Source organism: Cervus canadensis, chromosome 1 (genome assembly GCF_019320065.1).
Source record: "Cervus canadensis isolate Bull #8, Minnesota chromosome 1, ASM1932006v1, whole genome shotgun sequence".
NCBI lineage: Eukaryota > Metazoa > Chordata > Mammalia > Artiodactyla > Cervidae > Cervus > Cervus canadensis.
This window is the reverse complement of record NC_057386.1, coordinates 109,804,406-109,831,355: the sequence shown is the minus strand read 5'-3', so window position 1 is coordinate 109,831,355 and position 26,950 is coordinate 109,804,406. Positions and strand designations below refer to the sequence as shown.

The following is a 26,950-nucleotide window of genomic DNA, read 5'->3' as shown; positions in this document are numbered from 1 at the left end:
TCAATGGCTTGATATGCTAACATTTAGTAGGGGGTGACTTTATTTAGATATAAGCTAATAATATCCAGTAAATTCACAAATATATTTACAGCTGGTATTTTCAACTCACCTCCTCTTAACCTTTAGGAAATATTTCTACTTTCCAAATCTTTGAGAGCAATGAAGGGAAGACAGAAGAAGTTCACTTTGATAGATGAAGAGGTTACTATGTGAGGCAGAGTTGGGAGAGGCATTCCTTCTAAGTGGAAACCTCTGGAAATTGCAGAAAGTGAATGTAAGTTAGGGCAATCTGCCTGTTGAGCTATAAAAAAATATTTAGACCCAGTGCTTCTGGTTTACGTACACCTTGAGTCAACTTACTGACTTTCTAAATTATCAACTCTTTCTTTCTCTTTATTGACAGAAAGGAACAACAAAAGCTAAAATCCAGGTGTATGGTCTTCTAATTCAATAAAATGGTTATCTGTCTTTGCAACACAAAAAAGTTATACAAGTGAAAAATCAATAAAATTATCCTTTGCTTAATAAATACTCTAGTAGCTCAGACAGAGTTTAGGCAAAATAGCCATGAACAAAGACTGCCACTGCCAGGAGGATGATGGCATTGATGTTCACTACTGTCCTCCATAAGGGCTTCTCAGACGTGTCTGTCAGCTTCTTCTTCTGGGCTTCTTCCTCCTCTTTGCTCAGTTTGGGGCCTTTGCTCTGCAAACCGCAGAACAAGTCATAAGCCTTCCTGAGACATCCACGAGTTTCCTCAGGATTATCTGAAATGAAGAAATAAATGATCACAGAACACGGGAAATAAAAATCCTGTCAATGTAGTACAGGTGCTCGTAAAGGATGATTATAGCTGCTAAGTGTTACAGGAATTCCTGGCACACATGGATAGATGGTAGATGGATGGACAGACAGACTGACAGACAAGTGGATGAAGGGACGGATTTCACATGTAGCAAATTGTCTTGGTTGTTGGGAAGGTAAGATTTTAAAGTCTAAGTTTGCCATAAACCTAAGAGCTTTTTCCAAAGCTGAATTTCAAGGCATTAAAAAAAAAAAACAAAAACCAAAGACAGTTACATAGAATTTCTATGAGAAAACCAAATGTAAATCAGGTATTACCATTATCAACATCATCATCGGCTTCTTCGTGTCTTTCCTCTTCTGCATCTAAGTCAATTCGTTCCTCTGTACTATTCCGAAGAGCCCAGCACAGGCGATACAGCTAACCAGAGGCCAGAGACAAACATATTAGTGATAGCAAGTGTTTACAATAATGCAATGATACATTTGTTTATTGTATAGTGCAAAAAAATCAAACAGCACAGAAAAGTACAGACAACAAAGAAGAGATCTTCCACCACTCTCACCCACAAAAACATTTATCATTTAAAATTATTTCTGCTTTTTTAAAAACAAAGTTATTTATGGTTTTAATATTTCTGTTTTCTGGTAGCTATTAAAAATCATCAATAATATGTTTAAAACCCCTATTTCCAGGTCCCATTGTATGGGACTCATACACCAGTTGAAGCTTTAAAAGGCAAAGAATCCTTTGAAAATGAGCATATCTATTACTTATTACTCACATGTACATCAGGAATGGGTTTTGTTAACAGGGAAATTCCCAGGATGATCAGTATGGAAACAAAAAAGAGAATGAGGGCAAAGTACAGATAGTGCACTCCACAGATGACTTGGGGGCAGTTACTGGCGGCCAAACAACTCCCCGTTCCATAGACAAACTCTGCAATCATACGGATGAGGCCAATTACAAATCCAACAATTAGACCCCAGAAGGCTCCCTGAGAAAGAAACAAGAGTAAAATTTGTGTATTTAGAAAAGACAACACACTTGTTCAAGAAAGTCATAATTATCATCCTGTCTGTTTTCTCCACTAAGGACCAACAAATGGCTATCCTTGACCACAAGGTCATCAAAGCAGGGAAAAGCTGAAAATATCTGTGTTACCAGTGGGCTGTTGCTGTCTGTGGTTCTGAAAGATCATTCCACTGTTGGTTCTCTGACTCCAGGACATTACTGCCTATGCTGACACAAACTGAAGTTTCCTCTGTGTTTGACTTTATATATATGTATATGTTAAAACTTGTGACATTTTGGAGAATAAACATAACTATGCCTTATGTTACACAATTTAAAGAATTGATATTAGATAGTTTGACAACTTTATTAAGGTTTTGACAATTAAAAGCATTCATTTTATCTGTGAAGTTGGTGGGAGTAGAAACATATATCCCTGTTTCCCTGATCAATAATTCGTTGTTGTTTGGTGGCTAAGTTGTATCTGAACCTTTTGCAACCCCACGGACTATAGCTCGCCAGGCTCCTCTGTCCATGGGATTTCCCAAGCAAGAATGCTGGAGTGGGTTGCCGTTTTCTTCTCCAGGGGATCTTCCCAACTCAGAGATCAAACCCACATCTCCTGCATTCCAGGTGGATTCTTTTCCACTGAGCCACCAGGGAAGCCCGATCAAGATGTTATGTTTAGGAAAAACAGTATTGCATAGGGATTAAGACTGTGAGCTTTAGATGGAAGAAGACCTTAGTCTGTATCTCAAGTTTCCACTTACTAATGTTAAGTAACATATGGAAAGAACATACATATTAATCTCTCGGCATCTGTTCTTCATCTGAAAATTATAATAATAAGGCTAATACCTGGGAACAAAGAAGCAGTTAAATGTTCAAGGCCCATAATAATCAATTATATACATCATAAAATAAACATTTTTAAAATCTTTATGAATGTAGTAGATTTTCTTCTAAGTACTTCATGTTTTAAAAATCTTTTAAAATTTCTTACATCAATCTTTTAAGGTAGGCATTGTGATTGTCTTAATTTTACAGAGAGTCAAGTGGTCTGATTAAGGTCACAATGATATTCAGTGGTAGAGCCAGGACTGGACCCTGGTGGTCTTACTCCAGACCTTGTGTTCCTCAACTCTGTGATGAGGATGTAGATACTATTTTGTAAGAAATAAAAAGACTGTCCTCTGTGCACTATGTTTCTATACACTTTAGTTAGAATTAGGAATTGCAGCTGACCACAGTTGAACTTGAAAGGGGCCTTGAGATGTATAAATAGGGTGGGAAGAATGCATTTTCCTACCAGTGAATGAAATACCTTTTTCTCACTCCAGCAGGGGAGAAGTTTCCTGATCTTCACTTACCTGTTCGTTGACTCTTTTACAGAAGATGGCAAGCAGGAAGACAGCTGCAATTGGAGGCCCAAGGTAGCTAGAAATAGATTCTATGTAATGGAACAGTTGTCCATTTTGAGCAACCTGTACTAAGGGGACCCACACAATGCTGATGGCAATTAAAAGAATGATAAATAACCTGGGAAGAAAATAGAATTATTTCAATATTAAACAAAAACCTTATTGGTACTTGTATTATGTTTTGAATTCATTCTGAGGCCATTCATTGATTTTCCAAATAAAATCAAGCTCCTTGACCTCACATGGAGCCACACTGTGCCTGGTGATTATCTGTTAGTAAAATTCTAATAAAGCAATTGCTTATCTATAATTAGTCATAATATCTTCAACAATGAGATTAAATATTCAAATGTCAGCAATTGATTAATCTGTACTGTGGCTTATGCAATATATCAATTGAAACTACAACACACTATTTCTATTAAGAAGCAATTATTTGCATGATAAAGAAAGCAGACTCCCATGGTGGTCTTTTATCCTAGCTTGAGAGAAACTAAGTCAGTTTGTATAGGTGGGAATTAAAACAGATATGCTGAGTGAAGTGGCCAGAAATGCTAATTTGTGCATTTTAATACTTGAGTACTTTGTGACAGGTAGAAAAAAATTGGTTAAAATATTGATAAAAGTAAAAACCTTCTAGAGGCTCCTGGGGTCCAGGGATCCTGACTGATTCACTTTTCTAAACTTCAGTTATGCTTGTTGTATAAGTTAACAAACAAACATAGTTTACTGGGCTTTCTGTAAAAGGTTATCACAACTCTGTGCTCACCTGAAACAGAGACCTGAAGATTGAGAGACAAGACGGGCAAGCATTTGGGCAGGAGACTGAGGCACAAGTGTCTCATTTAATCTTTACAAAACCTCTGCAACTTTGCAATAACTAAATGTAATAAACCATGGCAAGTCTGAGCATGATGCCTAGAACACAGTATAGATTCAATAGATAACACCCACTATCCTAGTTGTTATCCTCATTGGAAAGCAAATCACATACCTCCCTTGTTCTTATCTTTGACTGATTTCTAACACACGTGGAATGAAATCCAAAGTCTTGTTATGACGTGAATGGACCTGTGTGCCCTTACCTCCCTTTACCTCTCTGACTGTGTTTCCTATCTCCCTCCCAGCTGCTCCTCATGTGCCAGCCTCACCCCTTGGTCCTCACACGCATGACACACATGACTCTTGAAAGCCTGCAGCACTTACTGTCCTGTCCACACTGAGCCATGGGACTCACTCCTGGACTTCCTTCAGGGTTGTGCTCAAACGTCACACCCTCAAGGGAGGACTCCCTGAGCGCCTGTCTTCAGTAGCCACCAGCCTTCAACCCTGTTTTGCTTTTCTACCTAACATTTTTTGTTATCAGGTATAGAATGTGTGTGAGTGTGTGTGTGGACAGTCATGTCCAACTCTTTACATCCTCAAGAACTGTAGCACATCAGGCTCCCCTTTCCACGGGGTTTCCCAGGCAAGAATACCGGAGTGGTTTTCGTTTCCTCCTCCAGGGGATCTTCCCGACCCAGGGGTCCAATCCTCGTCCCTTGCATCTCCTTTGTTGGCAGGCGGATTCTTTACCACTGAGCCACCCGGGAAAACAGGTATAACACACATTTATTGTTTACCTTCCTCACAAAGGCATAAATCCCACAAAGCAGGAAATTGCTTCATATATGAATATGTCCTTTTTTCATATTTGTACTCTGAGATGTAGTAGACATTTAATAAGAGAGATAAAAAGAAAAGCTTATTAGCAGACCATTGAGACTTAATGTAGAATGATGCCTAAAACTATATACCTCTTAGTGTGACCACTGCCTCTTGGGACCTGCTGAATTCTAGTCCAACACTGTCCCCACCACAAAAGCACAGATGTCTTATTTTTTTTCCTGTCCTTTGTCCAGAGTCAAGATCTGGACCAAGTGAGCCCTTGGAATTTTTCCCTCAGGTGCTTAATTTACTAAAGCATTTGTAACTGTATTCAATAATGCATAATTGTTTAGATAGGTGGTCAGTTTCTCTTAACACCTCATTTCTTAATGAATGTAGTTGATAAACTCCTCTGTAGTAGTGTGTGGATGGTTTAGATACACATGGAAGCTTCTAGAGACAATGCATTTAGTCTATCAGAGTAAGTGGGAAGTTTACACGCCCAGAAAAACATGGAAGGAGTATCATGAAGATGTGGTTGGGAGATGGTGTGAGGAGAGGAAGAAATAAGAAACAGAGGCATTTGAAAGTCTGGACAAAGCAACTATTTCACTTAAAATATGGCCCCCAATTTTGTAGCTATAAAGATGATGTTGAATTAAATGTCCTCTAATGTCTTTTCCAAATCCGTCTGCCACTGCAGGAGACACAGCAGACATGGGTTAGATCCCTGGGTCAGAAAGATCATCTGGAGTAGGAAATGGCAGCCCACTCCAGTATTCTTGCCTGGGAAATCCCATGCATGGAGGAGCCTGGAGGGCTATAGTCCATGGGGTCTTAAAGGAGTCAGACACAGCTTAGCAACTGAGCGTAAAGATCTCTTCCTCCTACTCTAGAATGCTACGGTTAATTTCCTGAACCCAAAGTTGAGGAGATTCTAGTTCATTTATCTGCCTTTTTCTTTATTTCTTTTAAAAAATATTTATTTGGCTGCACCCAGTCTTAGTTCCCCAACCAAGGATTGAACCCAGGCCCCCTGCACTGGGAGTGCAGAGTCTTAGCCACTAGACCACCAGAGAAGTCCCTATGCCTGCCTTTTTGCAGAGAAAGTTTAGACAGAAACCAGGAGTATCTCACCGTCCAGCTATGAGGAGCTCTTTCTCAGATGCTCTCTTCCGGATCTTGGTGTACAGATCAATGGTGAAGAGGGCGCTGGCACTGTTGAAGATGGAGGTCAGGGAGCTCATGAGAGAGGCCAGCATGACCGACAGCATCAGGCCTCGCAGTCCTGGGGCCGGGAGAGGGTGCAGTCACTAGTTAGGAACTGAACACCATGGTCTACGAGGGCCTTGCCAAGCCAGAGAGCCGTTCAAAGATGAAGTGTCATCTGGAACATTCACTGACTGGTGTGCCTGTCGACAAGGATCATCATATGGCACTTCCTGCACATTTCCTGGTGACTTGAGAATAGTCCAGCATAGAATTTTGGTTGTAAATATAAACTTAGAGGCCATTTGAAAGAGAGGAAACCGGGTTCTGCCACCTTTCTTTGGGGAGGAATTCTTGGCTTCCTGAAGGTTAGGGAACTGGAGAGGGAAAAGCCTAGTGGGAGACTCTCTTGAAGACGTCTTTGGTGGGCAAAGCAGAGTTCTGAAAAACTGTGGCAACTTCATCCTTCAGTTCCCTCTTCTTATTAGTGATGCCATGTAGGCTTCCCAAAGCGTGAAAGAGGGTAGATGGGGTCACTTGTGGGTCATGCTCCCTTCCGCTTGACAATGCTCATGTGGGTCAGGGAGCAGAAAGGTCACAAAAGTGTTAGCCAACCTTCGATGAGTCTAAGGTACAGGATCACCTGGTCACTACTGAGCCCCTTACCCTGCTCACCGTCTAGTATCCTAATAACTTACTTATTTCACATAATGTGTGGTTTGTTTTTTATCTCACAAAACTGGAATGTGAATTTTAATAGGGGATTTTGTGCCTACTTTACTGTTGTTTTCTGAGCACAAAGCAGTGTCTGGCACATAGTAGACACTCAATAAACAGTTGCAAATTAAATAGATTGAGGTATGTTATTTGGATACCACTGTTGTAAAGAAAGCAGAATGAATATTTAACCTCTAGCCCTCTGAACTTATAAGTTTATTGCTATGAAACTCTTTTAGTGATAAATCAATCATTTAAATGCCCCTGATTGCCTTGATAGTTTTGAATTCAGAGGAGTAAGAATTCTTCTAATAAGAATTATATCTGGTTCATTTCTGTATTCCCCAGGCCAAGAACAGGGCTGGTAGCCTATGGAAAGTATTCAAGAGAGGTTCGATGAAAACAACTGAATTAATGGAAGTAAGAATGATTAAGGATTATGCCATAACCCTTTCTCATGGCCCATCTACAGACCTGGCCTCTGAGGCAGTCCCAGCACAAAGATTTATCAAGGTGTGATTGACAGATATCAATTGTAGTATTAAGGTGTATAACGTGATGTGAAATAGTTACTACAGTCAGGCTAATGAACATATCCATCACTCACATGGTTACCATATTCTGGTTTTGTGGTGATTATACTTGAGATCTAATCTCTTAGTTTTAAGTATTAGTAGTATATTATTATCAACTATAGTTTATATATACATATGTATATGTCTGTGTATATATATATACATATATATATATGGTTAAAATATATACATTAGGTCTCCAGAACTTATTCATCTTATAACAGAAAGTTTATACCCTTTGACCAACATCTCCCCATGACTGTCCCTCACCACCAAGCCCCTGATGATCACCCTCTACTCTCTGCTTCTAGGAGTTTGATTTCTTTAGATTCCACATATAAGTGATGTCATGCAGTATTTGTCTTCAGGTGCTTGACTTGTTTCACTCAGTATAATGTCCTCTACCTTTGTCTATGTTGTTGCAATTGGCAGGATTTCCTTCTTTTTTTTAAGGCTGAATGCATGTATGCATGCTCAGTTGCTCAGCGGTGTCTGACTCTTTGTGACCCTATGGACTGTGGTCTGCCAGGCTCCTCTGTCCATGGGATTCTCCAGGCAAGAATACTGGAGTGGGTTGCCATTTCTTCCTTCATGGGATCTTCCCAACCCAGGGCAAACTCATGTCTTCTGTATTGCAGGCAGATGCTTTGCCACTGATCCATTGGGGAAGCCCTACAGCTGAATACTGTTCACTTATCAACACCTCTCTCTCTCTCTCTCTCTCTCTGTCTATTGTTCATCCACCCATCTGTCTCTACCGAGCATCACATTTTCTCCATCCAGTCATCTGAGCACGCGTCTTTTCTTACCGTTGGGCATCAGTTCCATCACCAGCATTGGGTAAGCATAGTTGGAGCAGCCGACTTTAACTCCACAGTGCTTCACGCATTCCGAAGGTACAACACAGGCCACCTTCTCTGAGTGGGCGGGGGGGGGGGCAGATTCAGAAAAGTGGGTTCAGTGAGTGGGGCCAAACAGGTAAGATCTACAACCACTGGACATAGAGACAAGTCGTAAGATCATGGGTGAGAGGAATTTTCATGCATGGAAATTAGAGATTCAGTTTTGAACTCCACACTCTGAACCTGCTCCCTTTTTGCCCAGAATATGACCTCCTAAGTGTCTCATGCCTATAGCTCCCTGTGCATTGACCTGAGGGGCAGGACTCTTCTTTGGGATGTGGCTGGGTGACGGCAGGACAGCAAACAGAGGGAGCTGCTCCATTCTCCAACAAAGCCGCAGGACTGCAACTCCTCTGGGGAGCACGGAACTCCAGAGACAAAACCAACCCCACCCCTATTCCCACCTCCAGCACCCCACCCCCACCACAACACTCAGGAAGTTAGCCTTGTCTGATCACTTAGCCCAGTGCCTTACCACCTATACCTAAGAAGAAGTATCACCTGTGGTGGTTGTTGGAGTGACTGCCCCATGTAGGGATGATATCTTACTTCACTGTGGCATTTGCACGATATCTTTTTTTTTCTTTCCTTAAACAATATTATGACAACAGATAGCAAAACTTGATTTAAAAAACCCCACCCAGAATGCTAATGCCTTGGCACTTTAACTTCTTTTGTTTTTTTCAATAGTCTTTTATAATCCTTTTCCACCAAATTATATATATATATAATATATATATAATTATATATATATATATTTTGCATAGCTATGGTAATTGTTGAGGTAATATTTTGTAATCTGCTTTTTACATTTAACATAATAACTTCAGCATTTTCCTGACTTTTGAGATAGTCTTCAGTCCCTTGTGTGCAATTTTCTATGAAGAGGGATATAGTATTTTCTTTGACCATTCTTTACTTGTTGGATATTTTCTTTTTTGTTGTTGTTGTTGGATATTTTCAACAGCACTATAATGTTGCAGTAAGAAGAACAAAGAAACATTCTAACTTGCTGTGTAGGGGAATCGTTTTAATGTGAAACCACACCCCCAAGGAAACAGTAGTCTTGTAATAAACATCATTAAAAAAATTAAGACAAAAAAATAAGGAAGAGTGGGAATTGAAGCACAAGGAATACCTATAAGGATTTATTTACAATAAAATGGATCATTTTTGGGGAAGAAAGGTGATTTTCATTGTAACAAGGTTTTAGCTAAATAAACTGATGCCCAGTTGAGAAAATATGATATGGATTTGGTGTTATCTGATGGATTGCCCCACTAGAACCAGAGGCCTTGCTCAGCTGAATATATTTCCTGTACCCTTCATAATAAAGGAAAAGTTGATTTTTTAAGGAAGATTTTCAACATTAGTAGCTACTTTCAGCTAGCTCAGAAGTTAAAGTACCCATACAACCCAATTCCAAAGCCCAGTCCAGTCTCCAACCATCTTGGAAGGACCAAGAAGTAAAAGTGAATCTTGACGACATTCTCAGTCAAAGATGTCTTGGACTCAACCATCACAGCTCACTCAGCTCACATTTTTCCAGTTTATCTCATCCTCCTGCATTATCCTCTAGACTAGCTTAAATCCATGCCACTCATGAAAACAGGCTCGCAAGCTCAAATGTCTGCAAGCAGACAGGCGTACAGTACAAAAGAAATAAGAGAACAGAATGTGAAGTGTGCCAACATTTCCTGCTTCTGAGCCTCTGCACAGGCTGTTCTCTCCACTTGGGATTCTGTTTTTACGTCGTATGTAATGGATTTTCTAGTTTATCAAAGTTTTTATCTATCTTGAAACCACTACTCAGAATTCACATGTAATAAAAAAAAAAAAAAGGATCTGTGGATTCAAGACTCACCTGTGAACAGGATGCGGCTGATCATCCCTGGCATCACCATGAGGAACATGGGCAGCAGTTTCAGGTACCCACACATGATGCAGGCGGCCTTCACGTGTGACATGTCCTTGCCCGACAGGCAGCGCTGCACAATGACCTGCCAGGGGAACATGATGTAGTCACAAGAAAACCAGAGGGTGACGTCAATGAAGGGGAGTGCCTCACTTCAGAATTAATGTTACAGCGAAAAAGAGAGTCATGGTAGCAGAAAATAATGGACTTCAGAGTAAAATTGGAACTTGAATCCTTGCTCCTCTTACATGAGTATTTGACTTCTGTGAGTCTCAGTTTTTTCATCTCTAAATAAAGTTATCTCTTGTAGGGCATCCTGAATATTTGGTATGTTTGTAAGACTCTTGTCATGTTTAAATCAATACCTATCACTACTATTAAAACATGTTTACAGTTCCCAGGCTGCACTGCAACAAGGGCCACATGCTCTTCCAGGTACAAAGCTGTCACTATTGACTTTTGCCACAAGTTGTGCCTTTGATTTGTGTGTGTGTGCATGCGCTCAGCCCCTCAGTCATGTCTGACTCTTTGTGACCTCATGGACTGTAGCCCACCAGGTGGAATTTCCCAGGCAAGAACACTGGAGCAGTTTGCCATTTCCTACTCCAGGGGATCTTCCTGACCTAGGGATGGAACCTGTCTCCTGCACTGGCAGGCAGGTTGTTTAACACTGTGTCACCTGGGAAGTCTTTGATATTTCAGGCACTAAGTAAGTCATATACTCATTGGTTTCTCTCTACTACTGTTAGGCAATTATCCTGAAGGGAAAGCAAGCTCACTGACATGGAAACACCAGAGTCAGGCAGCCTCAGAATAGAATTCTGAGATATTCATCTCCAGATTTCTTCAGACCACACTGAATTATGAATCAAATATAATGGTCCTGGGGAAATGAATGTATATAATTTCATAATTCCTACTTAAGTTGTACAATTTCTTGACTAGTAATTTCCTAGCAAAGTGGAATTTTCAACCATAATAATATTTTGATGTCACTCTTTCTTCTCAAGGAATGTTGTAAAACAGAGATGTCTTTTTCTGCTTAGTTGTCTCTGGGGAGACAGATCTGTTAGGGACAGTGGCAGTGTTATTTAGTGCTGATGGAGCAGGCGATATTTTTGGACAGAGGCCTGGAAGCTGATGGTTGGAGGGGCAACACGAATTACAGGTAAGGAGAGAAGCCTCGTCAGCAGACAAGCAGGTTCAGCCCCTGCATCTAAGAAGAATGTGAGGTCACTTACGTTAGTTAGTCAGTTAGTCAGACGCAAAACATAAGTAATAAAGATGGTTCCACAAATCAGTGGTGTAAGGATGCATTCTTTGATAGACATGTTGAAGAAATCAGTTTACTACATAGAGAAAAAGAAAACTGACACTAACATCATGTATGGCCATTGATTTAAAGTGAGTTAAAATTGTGAAATTGTAAGTTTAAGTTGACAGAGACTATTTAGGAAGAAGAAAACTTCCAAAAAAAACCCCACCAAAATAAAAACAAACTCATTTGCTATAAAAAGGAGCACCCAGAAAACAAAAAATAAGATCTTAGAAGCTTTAAATACAAAGGCAGAAAAACTGGAGGATAAAATTAAGAAAGTCTCCTATTAAGTAGAGCAAAAGACCAAGAGAAGGATGATGGAGAGAAGAAGGTAAAACACTAGAGAAGCAGCTGAGGAAGACCAACATCCAAAAATACAGTTCCAAATACAAGAAAACAAAACAAAACAAAATGGAAGGCAGCAAAGAAAGAATCTCCCCAAATTGTTCAAGACATCAGTTACTTGATCAAAGAAGTTCACAGCAGCCTGTCGTAATGGGTAAAAGTAGATCCACACACAATAGTACATTGTGGTGAAATTTCAAAATATTGAGGCCAAAGGAAAGGCAAGTTTCCAGAGAGAAAAAGCAGTTGTTCAGTCACTCAGTCATGTCCAACTCTTTGCGACCCCATGGACAGCAGCACACCAGGCCTCCCTGTTCCTCACTAACTCCTGAAGTTTGCCCAAGTTCACGTCAATTGAATCGGAGATGCCATCCAACCAGCTCATACTCTATCACCCTCTTCTACTTCTGCCTTCAATTTTTTCCCCAGCAGAGTCACACCCAAAAGATCAAGAGTAACTTCAGGCTTCTCACCTGTGATGGTGGAAGTCAAAATACAATGAATCTATGACTCTGGGAAGATTATTTCCAACCTACAAATGTGCACATGGCCAGAGGATCAATTTACTAAGAGTTAGGTTGAAGACATTTTTGAAACATGCAAATTCACAGCAAGTACATCTCCCTTCTTTCTCAGCAACTAACCGGAGAATTCATTGCCTCAAAAAGCAGGATTAAACAAAGAAAGATGATGATGTAGAATATTGGGAATAGGAAATACAAGCCAAGAATGAAGCAAAGGGGATGTCAAATGTGGTCATGAAGGGAGTTCTGAGTTAGGATGAGCACCAAGTAGAGTGGACAACCCGTGAGCTGGTGAGAGATGAAAGGCTCCAAGAGGAAACATGCAGCGCACAGAATACTTGATGTGTTTGCAAGAATTGAGAGGAGATTTAGGCAATTTGCTGAGGGTTTGTTATTGAATGAGTAATAATCACCAAGAAAATTTAAAACAAAAGCATTTAGAGTTATTCATTTTAGGGAAAAGAAAAAGCTAAAGAAAAATGAATCAGAGAACATGGAGCTCGGTTGTGAGTTACATTTATGTAGTCACAAAAATTGCTGCATTGAATGCACATCTCGCCAAAATTGTGAACTGGATCTATTAGGAAGATGAATGAACAGGAGATGTGCCTTGTAGCGGACTGAGGGTGGAAAACTGAAAAGGTAAACTCTCATCTCTCTTTATGCGAAGCCAATAGAAAACTCTAAAACTGGAAAAGTAAGAAGAAGCAATACAAGGATTTATTTGAATCTCCCGGGAATCAGGTTTATGAGAAAATTCTGATTCAATGGGTGTGGGTAGCGTCTAAGAGCATTCATTTCTAATGAACTCTAAGGTAATATCCATGCCAGTTGTTCACAAACTATACAGTGAGTACAGGATTTAGAGAATAAAAATACATACAAAAATACTTAACTGAGGGAGCTGAAATTGTTTGCCTTTGGGAGACGAGAAATAGGTATAAAGTTGGACACCAGACAGCTATTTTTCGTAACAGTATTAGTCACTCAGTCAAGTCTGATTCTTTGTGACCTCATGGACTGTAGCCTGCCAGACTCCTCTGTCCATGGAATTCTCCAAGCCAGGATACTGGAGTGGGTTGTCATGCCCGTCTCCAGGGGTTCTTTCTGACCTAGGGATCTAACCTGTGTCTCCTGCTTTGCAGGCAGACTCTTTACCATCTGAGCCACCAGGAAAGGGTCCATTTTTTTAAAATTTATTTCATAACAAGCGTCGTATTCATAGAAGTTTTTGGCTCTTTAAGTGATGTATGTGTGTGTATGAAATAGAAACTAGATGTTTTTCTATGAGTAGAAAAAGAACAACATAAACATATTCATGTATCTCTCTCTCTGTCTCACACACACAGACACACACACACACATACACACACACACTTTACCTGATCTGTACACCAATACCACGCAGCTACAACAGTCATTCCGAATATTGTTCCTGGCCATGGAATATCCCCAGTGACAGCATCTCGAAAAATATGGAAGGAGTCTCCCTGAGGTGTGTAACACTTGGATTGGATTGTCAGGTTGTCCCCCTCCACTATGGTTGGGATGGCATTCATGTACTTTTCTGTAAAATTCTCGTAGCCTCCGACTTCGGCAAAAGCTGAAAAGGAATTGGATAAAATGAAATTTCTGTCAAATCTTAGACATCTAAGGTGTTCATAACCACTCCTTTGTGGTGGAGGTACTCAAACACCTCCAATCAGACTATGCGTGGTGAGGGGAAATAGGGAAACTTACCCCAATGAGAGGGTCTGGAAAAGCTAGTCAGGTGTAGCAAAGAACCACAATGGATGGAAACCTTAGAAAGATGAGCCCAGACATTTGGGACAACTTATAAAGGTTCAGATGACACTAAATTCATCAGAGTAAATTTTGGAGTGGTAGGTATTACAATTCTACATTTGTGGAGTTGAGCTCGACAGTTTACTTCTTTATTCATTATTTAATTTGCGCTAACACGTTTCTGTATACCAAATATTGTGGTGGGATTATGGGCAAAATGAACGTGCAAGGCAGAAACTCAACCTAATGGAAGATGCAGACAATACAAGGCAATTGTTCTGATGAGGGAAATATGGTTTGTAGCAAAAATACATGGAGGACCTAGGAGGTGAGAGTCTACCCATAGGGATAGGATAAGTGAGTCTTAGAGAAGCTGATGCCAGGGTGTACACCACTGAGGCCAGAAACCAAAGGAGCATGAACGAGAATAACAGAAATTCTGGCTAAGTAGCAAGTTCACAAGGAATTGGTAGTAGCAGTTGCTTCAGGGGTAGTGTCATGCAATAGAACTTCCTACAATGACGGAACCGTTACATACCTGTGCTGTCCAATGTGGTAGCTACTGGCCATCTGTTGGGGCTTCCCTAATGGCTCAGTGGGTAAAGAATCTGCAATGCAGGGGACACAAGAGATGTGGGTGCAACCCCTGAGTCGGGAAGATCCCTTGGAGGGGGAAAATGGCAACCCTCTCCAGTATTTTTGCCTGAAAAATCCCATGGACAGAGGAGCTTGGTGGGCTACAGTCCACGGGGTCACAAAGAGTTGGACATGCCTGAGCAACTAAGTGCAGGCCATATATTGAGTGCTTGAAATATGGCTAGGCAAGTGAGAAACTGAATTTTTAATTAGCTTAAATTTAAATAGCCACATGTGGTTAATAGCAACCATGTTCTGACAAAATCATCAGTCATCATTATGAATTTGTTGTCTCTGTAGTTCTATCAGTTTTTGCCTCGTATCTTTAAGCTCTGACTAGGTGCCTGCGTGTTCAGGAATGTTTCATTCAGTGCAACTCGAGTGGGTGTTGGAGCAGGGTGACTGCTGGACAAAGGAGGGATGAAAGGGCATTTGTCTTCACCCTATATCCTTTTTACTTTATGCATGGATTTTCTATGCAAACAAAAACAAAAACTATAATAAAAGAAGCCCCAAATTAGCAAGCTGTAAATCAGATTCATCAGTAGTGATCTGGCATGACTTAAAAGAATGAATAACCGATGGTACTAATAAGTGAGAGTCACAAAGGAAAATACAAAGTATATCTGTTACTTATATAATAATAGAGTAAGGAATATTCTTCAGTAATTTCCATCAGTCATAATGAAGTTAATATTCAGTTACCTAAATATTTCCTGATATTTAATCCTTCATTTTATGAGGATTTTATGTAAATGAAAGGTTTCTGTGCATTGGATCTAATGTACCAATACTTTCATAAAATGTCAACTCAGTGGTACTAGTTTTGTCCATTCTGAACACAAGGATGTTAAGATTAAACAAAATAATTTATCGAAGCAATAGTTTTTCAAAGGAGGTAAAAGTGAAAAGTCAAAGTGAAGTCACTCGGTCATGTCCGACTCTTTGCGACCCCATGGACTGTAACCTGCCAGGCTCCTCCATCCATGGGATTTTCCAGGCAAGAATATTGGAGTGGGTTTGGGTTACCATTTCCTTCTCCAGGGGATCTTCCCCAGCCAGGGATCGAACCCAGGTCTCCGCACTGCAGGCGGACTCTTTACCATCTGAGCTACCACGGAGCCCCATAGAAGGCAAAGTTCTCCCTTACTTCTTCATGCTGAGATAGTACAGTAAGAAAGAAGTTCGCAGACACTCCTTTCTGCGTAAGGAGTACGCGAAAGAAAGAAGTTCGCCGAATCATACAAGTGATTGGAAAATGTGACCAAATAGAAGGGAGGCAGCAGTCAAGAGCAGTCAGACTGAACAGACGCAAGTCCCAGGATTTCTGACCCCAGGGCATTGCTCATACCATTATCACTTACCGAACCCCATGAGAATAAAGGAACCTATCAGCATGATGACCGTTTGGAGGGTGTCTGTGTAAATAACTGAGGCCAAGCCCCCTGTGAAGAGAAAGAAAGGAATCAGGACGTTTTACTCATGCGTCCTCATCTATCTGCTGTCACCTCTGTGTTCTCCTCTACCCAAACTCTAGAAATAACTCAGCAAAAAACATATCAGACGCTCCTGGATGGACCACAAGCCCCTCTCGGCATCTTTGTCGCCTTAGTAGTTATGGCTGTCGTTGGTCCTCTTGTCTCCCTTGCCTTGACTTGACTCAGTTTCTATGAATTATAGTGGAGTTCCACTTTTGTGTGAGTTTTTGAATATTAAATAGCGATAAAGGCAAAGTTTTAATACCATAGATTTTCCCTCGCGGATCCCTCAGTTTGCTCCATTTAGCACAATTACACTCGCTCTCAAAAAACTGGGCAAGGCCATTTTTGCTCTCCCGTTGGAATGTATTATTGTTTCATTAGTCGAGAACCAGGTACATTCGATGAGCTGTGTTTTCCTGCAGTGTTGTTCAAACAACAAAAACTTTCCTTTCAACTCTGGGCTCACAGAATCTCAGTTAATGAGATACTCCCTTTATGAGAGGGAAACAAGATGGATACTGAAAATAGGAGATTTATGCCCTTATCTGTCACTTATTCTGAGACATGTACTTGATGTATAAAAATGGCTTCAGGACTGTCTCTATTGTTCCAGCTATACTTTTTCTTTATTTTTCCAGTTGAGCTGGCATAGATGATTTTCATGTTAGTATGTATGAGGGAGAACACTGGTGTATCTGGCTCATGAAAGCCTGCTTGAACTATTACCACATCTTTCCTCCCACAACCAACCCTCTGCTCCTGTTCTCCTTTCCTGATTCTGTGGCTCATAGTCCCACCACTGTGCCCTGGCATGTACTCACTTGGGCCCTGCCTTGGTGTTGCCAGTCTCAGGTCTAAGCCACTATTTCATCCCGACCTCCCATGCGTGTGTTACGCAGGATTCCAAATGCCGGTCTGCGTACCAGACGCATAGCTGAACCAAGTCACCATTTTCCCATCCTGTTTACCACGTCATGGTGCTCACACCTCATACTGTTTTCTTTGCTCTAGTTATGTTTCTCCATCTGTGCTTGAATCTCACAATGGAAATAAAAGGGTATCCTTACATGGCAGTGACAATGCTAATGACAGCTTGGGGTGAGGTAGGCAAAAGATTGCTTGGGCTCACCAGTGATTGTATAAATAGCAGTGATAGCCAAGAGGATGAAGATCGCCAGGTATAGGTCCAATCCCAAGGCCAGTTTGATGAATATGGCTCCAGAAAATATGTCTGACTAAAGAGAGAACAATCAGGGTGGAAAGGAAACATGCACTGCATCGCTCAGCTCATCACTGATGTCTTCCCATTAACATTTGATGCTCCCTGGTGGCCTAGTGATTAGGATTCAGCACTCTCACAGCCTCGGCCCAGGTTCGATTCCCAGTCAGGAAAAGCCTTTCTTTTCTCTCTGCTTGCCACCTACCAACAAGCCTAGTGAGACCATACCATCCTTTGGGGCTTCCCAGGTGGTGCTAGAAGAAAAGAATCTGCCTGCCAATGCAGGAGACATAGGAGATGCCAGTTCCATCCCAGGGCTGGGAAGATTCCCTGGAAAAGGGCATGGCCACCCACTCCAATATTCTTGCCTGGAGAATCCCATGGACAGAGGAGCCTCGTGGGCTATATTCCATGGAGGCACAAAAGAGTCAGACATGACTGAGCACTCTTGGACCCTACACATTACTGGAGGTTGAGAACCAGTGAACAATATGATCTTTTTAAAACTTGGGGCAGGGGATGGCTGTGAAAGTTGTTGATCTGTTTAATAAGTAACCAGGACAGAAGCTGTTATCATTGTATAAGAGTACACAAAATGTCGTGTCTAGGACTATTGATACCACTTGAGATATAACCTTGTAGGTAAGAATGGACTCCTGCTACAGGATCTTTCCAGCTGCCCACGCCAGACCGTGCCTGGTCACACGCATGCTCTGGGCCTCTGTGCTGCTCCATTCAGCTCCCCAATCTTCCACCCCCTCCCCCCCAGCAGGAACCAACCACCTCAGGAGGCTGCCTCCCTTTGGTACCTGTCATTCTGCTCCAGCACCTCGTTCATACTCTAGCATCATAAAGCTCTAGATGTCAGAGCCAGAGGAGAACGGAGATCACCAGCTCCCACCCACCGGAGGAGCATGTAAGCACGAAGCCCCCGACACCTGCAGGCTCCTCTGCCTCCCTTGGGCTCTCCTCACCTTCCTGTCCTGGGACTTCAGTGCCCCCAGCCCTCACCAATGGGGACGACCTCCAATTCCACCCAGCATGGACTGCCATCCTCTTTCCCGCCCTGCAGCATATTTCCTGCACTTATCTACACACTCTAGTCCAGCTCTTAGTTTAATATATTTGCATCTAATGCCATAAAGTGCTATTTCACATGTAAAATTCTTATACCCTTCCTTAACGACGTGGTGAACTGCTAGTGAACAGGAATCTTGTTCCCCTAACATGGAGCCCAACAATGTATAATAAGTACTGGGAAATGCTCACATTGCATTAGGAAGGCTCGGGCCATCTAATCTAAGCAGCTGGTTTACTTCCAATCATGATTCGGCTCAACAGAGGATCAATAAGCAGGGTGAACTTCTGCTCTAGTGAACTGCCTGGACTATAAACTTGCAGATTATGTCCTTAATCACTGGTACATGAGGAGATTTTTCTTTGGTTTCTACATGTACTGCTGAATCTTCAAATTTCTTCTTTCCTCAATAAATATCTCCAAGAGACTTAACTTAAAAAAAAAACTTTAGAATTATTTTAACTCTTGTTTGTGTCATTTGTTTCATATGGGCAATCTCAGATAAAATAAGGTACATTTAAGCTAAGTCAGTATAATAATACAAAACACTTTCCCTTCTGGTCTTCATGTTAGATAGTCAAGCTGAAAAGGAAAATGTAAACCTAGACTGGCCTTGACAATGAGAATGAAAACGTTATTGTGCAGAGGGAGGTGGGAGCTAGAGAATCCTTCTTGTTTCTGCTACTGAATTGCTGTGATATTTGAATGAGACATTCTGCTCTTTCTGTACATCCATTATTTTTTTTTTTCATAGTCTTAATGAAACGATGGGTTTATACTCTGGAGGCTCTTGTGATTCAGAATTCTTTTACTCTATGAATGCAGGGCTTCTGAAGCTCCTCCCCACCTTTTTTTTTTTTTTTGGCATAAAATCTTGGTAGAGAGACCCCCTGGTGGCTCAGATTGTAAAGAATCTGCCTGCCATGCAGGAAACCTGGGTTTGATACTTGAGCTGGGAAGATCCCCTGTAGAAGGGAATTGCTACTCACTCCAGAATTCTTGCCTGGAGAATTCCATGGGCAGAGGAGCCTGATGAGCTATGGTCCATGGGGTCACAAAGAGTCAGACACAGCTGAGTGATTAACACGTTCAGAGAGACCCCAAGTAGTTTTAAAACATCCATATATGGCTTGACCCATAACGTTCTCTGATCTTAGCACTCTTGTCCCTCATGAAGCTAAAACGCCAGGAGGGCATTGAACTCACTGAGATTCTCAAAGCCACACAGATGAACAGGGAGAGGATGGAGAGGTAGACCTGGAGCCTCTTCCCACCAAACCGCTTCCTCAGGTATTCCGGCATGGTCGTCACCTGCAGAGACAGACACCAGCAGGGATTCATCTCCAGGGTCCCACACATTCAGATGATCCAACATGTATTAAGCCTCTGTGGACAGGTAACTGTGTGTGGCAGTTACCCTCAAGGTGGGTAACACCCCCAAGGTAGGGAGACATGAGTGAGAAGGCACAGCCCCTTAGGAAGCTGTGAGTATGGAAAGAACATGGGCATTGGACTCAAGCATTCTTGGGATCTGTTCCCAGATTGTGACCTTTGGCAAATGACAGTCTCTCTGAACCTCTGTTTCCTCACCTGTAATATGGGGCTTTAATATGGAAGTAGGTGTAAAATACCTACCACACCACCAAATGAATGGTGACGCTCAAGAGATAATATTTATTATTTTCACTGATAATGTTGCAGTCTAGCAAAAACAACATAAATGACGGACTTCAATTACAGTTACATGATAAATAGATAATTGAATAAATTGCAAATATACATCTGTATGTATATTCACATGATTATCTTTATTGAAAAGAAAAGTTACATTAAATCCTATGTAGAGAAAAAGCTGAGGTTATCATTATCGAAATACTAGATCAGCTATGTGATCAGCTTAAAGGGTACATTTTTCTGGTTCCTTCACAGCAGACAAAGCTCATGGTTTCATCTTAATGAATGAAAAGAATCTTAAATAAATATTAATATAATATTATCAAAAACAAGAAGGGGAACTCTTGGGGCTCAGAAACTGTGCAGAACCACCTCAAGGATGGTAAGCCATGTCCAAGGACACATGCATGAGTTATGTGCTGTGGATCCTTGCACCAAAGAGGGCAGAGCTTGCCCAAGCCTGGGATGGGAAGGGACCCATGATGAGCAAAGGGCTATACAGTGACGTGCAGAGGCAGTAGGCAGTAAAGCTTGCTCCCCCAGAGCCCCATCCCAGGGATTATCCCAGGACACAGCACCCCTCATCTGCAGAGGGAGTGAGTGTGGCAGTTAGGCTCCAAGAGGCCCAGCAGCGCCCCAGTTGGCTGGCAACACCCAGATTGAAGGGGAACCACCAGAGCATGGTGCTTCCTTCCCCTCATTAAAAAAAAAAAAGCTACCTTACAAACTTCAGAATAACAAAAGTTAGAATAAAGGAAAATATCATGTATTGGTAAGAATGTCGGGGAAATAGAATCCCAACAGTGATCAGCAAGAGGATGGCTGACTGCAGCCATTTCAATCCTGCAGCACTTCATGGTCTTTTTTTAATTTTTAAAAATTCTTTTATGATTTGTATTATTTTTTGACTGCGCTAGGTATTTGTTGCTGCTTGCAGGCTTTCTCTAGTTGCAGCGAGCAGGGCCTGCTCCTTGCTGGTGAGGCGTGGACTTCTCATTGCAGTGGCTTTTTCTTGTCTCAGAGCACAGGCTCTAGGAGCTGGTTTCAGTAGTTTTGTGGGCAGCACGTGGGCTCAGCAGTTGCGGCTCGAGGGCTCTAGAGCACATGCTCAGTAGTATGGCACATGGGATGAGTTGTCCGGCGACGTGTGGGATCTTCCTGGACCAGCGATCAAACCCATGTCTCCTGCATTGGCAGGCAGATTCTTTACCACTGGATCACCAGGGAAGTCCAGTAGTTAGTGGTCTTATGTAAACGTAAGCTCAGAAATTCTGGGGCAAATAATGTTACTCAGGTTTCATAGCTGAGCAGAAAAAATGAGGGAATAAATGAATGCCTGACATGTGCACCAGAGAACACCTGTGGATACTCACCCCTGCCTTGATGTAAATGGGGACAAAGAACCACCCTAGAACCAGCAACAGCAGCAAGGCCTACAAGAAACCAAGGACAGAGAGGAAGTTAGAGAGGTTTGGCTTGTGGGCCTTTTCGCTTCACAACCTCCAAGTCTGAAGATAAAATGTTTGCTTCAATCCTGTCCCACTCAAACAGTTATGATCCCAAGACAGCTGTGGGTCTCTTTCTCCTGCTTCCATGATCCAGAGATCACATTTCCTGGGGCTTAGGATGTGGCAAAGATGTGTGGTGAAAAATGGACAGTCAGAGATCTGAGCCCAGCTGGACCACTAGAAGGTCATACAATCTTAACCAAAAGGAATTATTCTTTAAAAAAAAAATTGTTTAGTTGTGTCAAGTCTTCCTTGCAGCACACGGAATCTTTCTGTGTGGCGAGTGGGCTTAGTTGCCCTGCAGCATGAGGGATCTTAGTTCCCCCACCATGGATCAAACCCTTATATTGGAAGGTGGATCCTTAACCACTAAGCCACGAGGGAAGTCCCCAGGAATTATTCTTGAATGTCAGGAATCATATAGAGTGACAAACCAATGAGAAATTTAGAGACAGAATATTCCCATTCCCATTGCCTCCCCAAGTCTTGCCATATATGATGATGATAATAGTACAATCTTACATGAATATTAACATTTATGAAAACGTCTTCACTTCTATCACTCATGCTGTTCTCACAGCACCAGGTGAGGCAGATGCGATAAGCACAGTTATTCCTGTTTTATGGAGGGGTAACCTGAACCTCACAGAGATTAAAGAAATCCAAGGTCACAGCTAAAAGAGCCAGGCTCTCAGCAAGCTGATAACCACACTCCCTGGGGCCATAGGGCATTTTGCCCATACTTCTGGAGGCTGGCTCCTTTCACGACTCCATGGCACCATCAAAGTGAAACCCAGACCATAGGGCACACGCGGAGGCTGGGTCCATTCTGAGTCTCTGATACTACTAAAGTAATTATTGGGGCAAAATCTTCAATAGGGGCGGGGCACGGTTACTTGTGACGACACAAGGTCCCTTGCTGAGTCTATCCAGGACAGTCTGTTTATATACATATATTTTACAATGATCCAACTTTCTTCCACGTAAGCATCTCCCTGACTGATAGGCATATACATTCACAAACAAACACTAGAAAGGATAAGAGAATAGAACCGAAGACACTCAGTCAACTCAAGAAATGTTTACAGCATGTGCCCAGTCAAACGCTGAATGATGGGGTGATGTGAGTGACATGAGAGGAGACGGCCCTTTGTGCTTAAAGATCTTAGAATCTAATTAAGAACACACAGCTTGCACTGGTGAGGTGGCAGTACAGCAATTAGGAACCCAATCACCAAGTCTTAGAGATTCGCTCTACTACCTCCAAATTGTTTACTCTTTACTGTTCTGTCACTTCCTTGGCCAATTTCTACTCCTCTGTCTGGCAGCAGCCTCAGGAAGTTCCCTGGACACCTGCCTGGTCCCACCCACCATCTAGGTTGGATGCCCCGTCCGCATCCATCCATGCCCCTTCTGTTTCCTTCTGTTGAGATCTCTCAGTGCTCCATGCATGCTTCTCTCCTTGTACTTTCTACACTGTAGTGAATGTTTATCTGTCTCTCCCACTGGGACGTAAGCTTTTCAAAGAAGGGGTCATTACTTGTACATGTTTTAATTTCTTGCTTCTAATTCAGACTGAATGTATAATACCTCGGGGCGGGGGGAGAGAGAGAAATGAGAGCTAAAATGATCAAGGAGGTCAAGTAAAAGTGGGATTAAATGATACAGAGATGACTTCCAGGGTGGGAATAATGGCTTTAGTGAAACCTCAGAGGTAGGGTATGGCCCGGGCAAAATGGGCTACACAGGGAAGGCCCTGAGGTTCAAGAAGAAGGAGAAATAGAAGTCAAACCAAAGAGGAGTTTGTGCTATGCAGAAAAGAAAAGGGAAAGTGAAAGTTGCTCAGTTGTGTCCAACTCTTTGCAACCCCATGGACTGTACAGTCTATGGAATTCTCCAGGCCAAATACTGGAGTGGGTTAGTTTCCCTTCTCCAGGGGATCTTCTCAATCTGGGGATCAAACCCCGGTCTCCTGTGTTGCAGGTGGATTCTTTACCAGCTGACCCACAAGGGAAGCCCAAGAATACCGGAGTGGGTAGCACAGACAAACACATCTAGAGTTTTGATTGAAAGAAAAAGCCCGTGATATCACTTACATTCCATTCAAATGCTGCAATGGCAATTCCTGAAGCTGCTCCAGTCCCTGCCAGCCCCACAAAGTGGCCACTGCCGATGTTACTGGCAAAGAGGGAGGCGCCCATCTGGAATCCAAGGGAAGAGATTAGGGTCAGAGCTAAAAGTCCCAAATCAGACTTCTTCAGGTAAATATTGAGATGTTTCCATTACTTCTCCATACGACAGGAGTCAGCAAGCTTATAGCTTGTGGCCTAAATTTAGCCAGTCATCAGTTTTTGCATGGTTGGTATATAATATTGTTTTCATATTTTTGAATTATTTTTTGGCTGTGCTGGGTCTTTTCATTTTGGTGCACAGGCTTCCCTTGTTTCGGGGCATGGGCTCTAGAGTGCTTGGGCTCAGTAGCTGTGGCTTGTCGGCTTCTCTAGTCGCCGCACTCGGGCTTAGTTATCCCTTGGCGTGTGGGATCTTAGTTCCCCAACCAGGGATCGAGCGTGCGTCCCCTGCATTAGAAGGTGGGGTCTCAGCCGCTGGGCCACCAGGAAAGGCCCTGAATGATTTTTAAAAATTGAGAGAGTAGCATTGACATACATACACTCCCGTGTGTAAAATAGATAGCTGGTGGGAACCTGCTATATGGCACAGGGAGCTCAGCCTGGTGCTCCGCGACGACCCAGAGGAGAGGACGAGGGTGGGTGGGAGGGGGGTTCAAGTGGGAGGGGGCGTATGTATACTTATGGATGAGTCACATTGCCCTACGGCAGAAACTAACACAACACTGCAAACAATTACCCTCCAATTAAAAATAAATTAAAAAAAATATGAATCAGAGCCAAACCAGCTCTTTCCAAATGCCACACTACACCTGCTCTCATAATGGGTGATGTATTCTCGTTTATTGGAACGACAGGGCTGAGCTCTGAGGTCGGGGGTTTAGGAAAAGAGACACCAGAAAGCAGGCAATCAATGCACCTCAGACATGATCAGCACTCTACATGTTTTCTTGGCTTGTCCTTAAACATACACACTGGAAATGTATCGCCAGGAAGCTTTGACTCACTCACCGGCCACCAGGTCACATCTCGACCAGCCAGAAAGAAGCCTCCAACAGTGCCCCGGTTAGTCTTCAGCATTGCCTGAGCAGAAGAGAAGACGTTTACGAGTGAAGCCTCAGAAAGAGCCCCTGAGATGTCCCAGAATCTCTGGCCAGGGTTCTGACAGACATGACCTTCTTTTCCAGCACTCCTAAAGAGAAACATTATCCTCAAAACTCTGATACAGCACCAAGTTTTCAAGGACTTCAAAATCACACCTTCATAGAAACCAAAGCACTTTAAGAAGTCATATTTCTCAACTTCTGTCCTAATTGCTTTGTTTATTTTCATTGATGAATACAATGTGAGGTATCTATCGCTAAAGCTGTGCTTGGAAGAAAACTTGCAGCCTCCAGCTCATTACTTAAAAGAAAGAAAGAATGTAAATGACATAAGCACCCAAATCAACTAAGTTATTAATAGAAAGTGAGCAAAGGAAAATAAAATCAATGAGATAATAACACAACATCTTTATTCATGATGTCAGGTGCTGGAAATGCCGAACAGGGTAAGTCTACAGTCCTGTTCACATGATGGGCTTGTTAGAAGAATAAAGTAAATCAGTGGAAGCATTACTGACATCACACATGAGAAAATGACTGCTTAGGGAGGGACAATAAAATCTGTGACAGCTGATTATTGACAGCTGATTTAATGTCCTCTCTGCTCTGTCACATCACACTTTTCCCTCCCTCAGTCATTTCCCCCACCCTCAAGCCTTGAGCCCACTCTGACCATCCCACTAAGCTCCTACATACCCACAGTCCAACGGCCATCACCAACACGAAATATATGACAATGACGGAGATGTCAGCAGCATTGTGTATACGCTCTGATGTCTCAGGAGGACTGGGAGTCTCAGTCACAGTGCTGGGGCTTAGCGTGCTGGCCATGGTTGCAGGCACTGCTTTCCCCAACCCAGGGACAGCCCACTTCTTATATGTGCTCTAGGTTAATGATCAGCCTTGGGCAAGCGGGGAGCACTATCAGAGCCATCTCCTGGGCAGGAAGACCTTTAAACCTCTCCTCTGAAGCTCTGAGACCCTGGCCCTCCAGCAGCCATGTTGGGCCAGGTGAGGTGTGGGAAGGAGGGGTGAGAGATGAGAAACAGGGTGAAAACTGGAAGTGGAGAGAGGGGTGTTCACTGTGTGGAAAGATGGCATCTTTAAGAATATTTGAATAGTCTGGATGAGGATTAGGGAGAGATGAAGGGGACAAAGAGAGAGGTAAGAGAGAGGTGAAGGGTCTAGAAAAGAGTCAGGAGGACAAGGGGTGAGGGATCCTTGTAGAGCGGATAAGATTCCTGACCAAGAAATTATATCCCTTGAAAGTGAAGTTATTTTGTGTTTCCTAGGTTCCTCTATGTTTCTCTGGAGCACATAATCTGAGTTAGACTTTGTATTACACAACAGGACTGAGGCAGCCCATGCAAGAAGGGGAAGTGGCTCTACAAGCACTGCATTCAGAGGGGTCGGGGCAGGGGTGTGGAGTGGGTTGGGACAGAGGTTTTGACAATGGGTGTATCAACCTAAAAGCATGTGATAATGATTCTCAGGACTCATATAAAGACGTCAGATTGCTTGATCATACGATAGCTCTATTTTTAACTTTTTGAGGGACCTCCACACTGTTTGCCCTAATGACTATCAATTTATACCCCACCAGTGATGTATAAGGGCTTCCCTAGTGGCTCAGTGGTAAAGAATCTGCCTGTCAATGCAGGAAACATGGGTTCGATCCCTGGGTAAGGAAGATCCCCTGGAAGAGGAAATGGCAACCCACTCCAATATTCTTGCCTGGGAAATCCATGGACAGAGGAACCTGACAGGTTACAGTCTATGGGGTCGCAAGAGATTTGGATATGACTTAGCGACTAAACAACAGCAGCAATGGTGCATAGGGGTTCCCTTTTCTCCAGATATTTGCCAGAATTTGTAAGTTCTAGTCTTTTTGATTTTTTTTAATTAATTTTTTTTATTTAAGGATAATTGCTTTACAGAATTT

General features: G+C 42.4%; 1 protein-coding gene across 1 annotated transcript; it reads right to left on the bottom strand.

The window, feature by feature from the left end:
* Window positions 1-521: 521 nt before the first annotated feature.
* Window positions 522-25,855, bottom strand: LOC122420622 (solute carrier family 5 member 4). The gene is made up of 15 exons (XM_043435996.1): window positions 25,705-25,855; window positions 24,917-24,988; window positions 23,873-23,977; window positions 21,642-21,701; window positions 19,801-19,905; window positions 17,427-17,532; window positions 16,181-16,261; window positions 13,778-13,998; window positions 10,158-10,293; window positions 8,201-8,308; window positions 6,028-6,178; window positions 3,193-3,361; window positions 1,590-1,805; window positions 1,123-1,225; window positions 522-767 (listed from the first exon to the last, which is right to left on the bottom strand). The coding sequence occupies exons 1-15, from the start codon at window positions 25,837-25,839 to the stop codon at window positions 553-555; spliced, it is 1,983 nt and encodes a 660-aa protein (XP_043291931.1). The 5' UTR covers window positions 25,840-25,855; the 3' UTR covers window positions 522-552.
* Window positions 25,856-26,950: the final 1,095 nt, after the last annotated feature.

What these genes read in the sequence shown, in the direction of transcription:
- LOC122420622 (XM_043435996.1), bottom strand. Translation starts at nt 25,839, where the DNA reads ATGGCCAGCACGCTAAGCCCCAGCACTGTGACTGAGACTCCCAGTCCT. An exon ending in TGATGGCCGTTGGACTGTGG is followed by an intron (nt 24,989 to 25,704) that starts GTATGTAGGAGC and finishes TCTTCTGCTCAG; the next exon opens with GCAATGCTGAAGACTAACCG. An exon ending in CTTTATTCTCATGGGGTTCG is followed by an intron (nt 13,999 to 16,180) that starts GTAAGTGATAAT and finishes ATTCCTTTTCAG; the next exon opens with CTTTTGCCGAAGTCGGAGGC.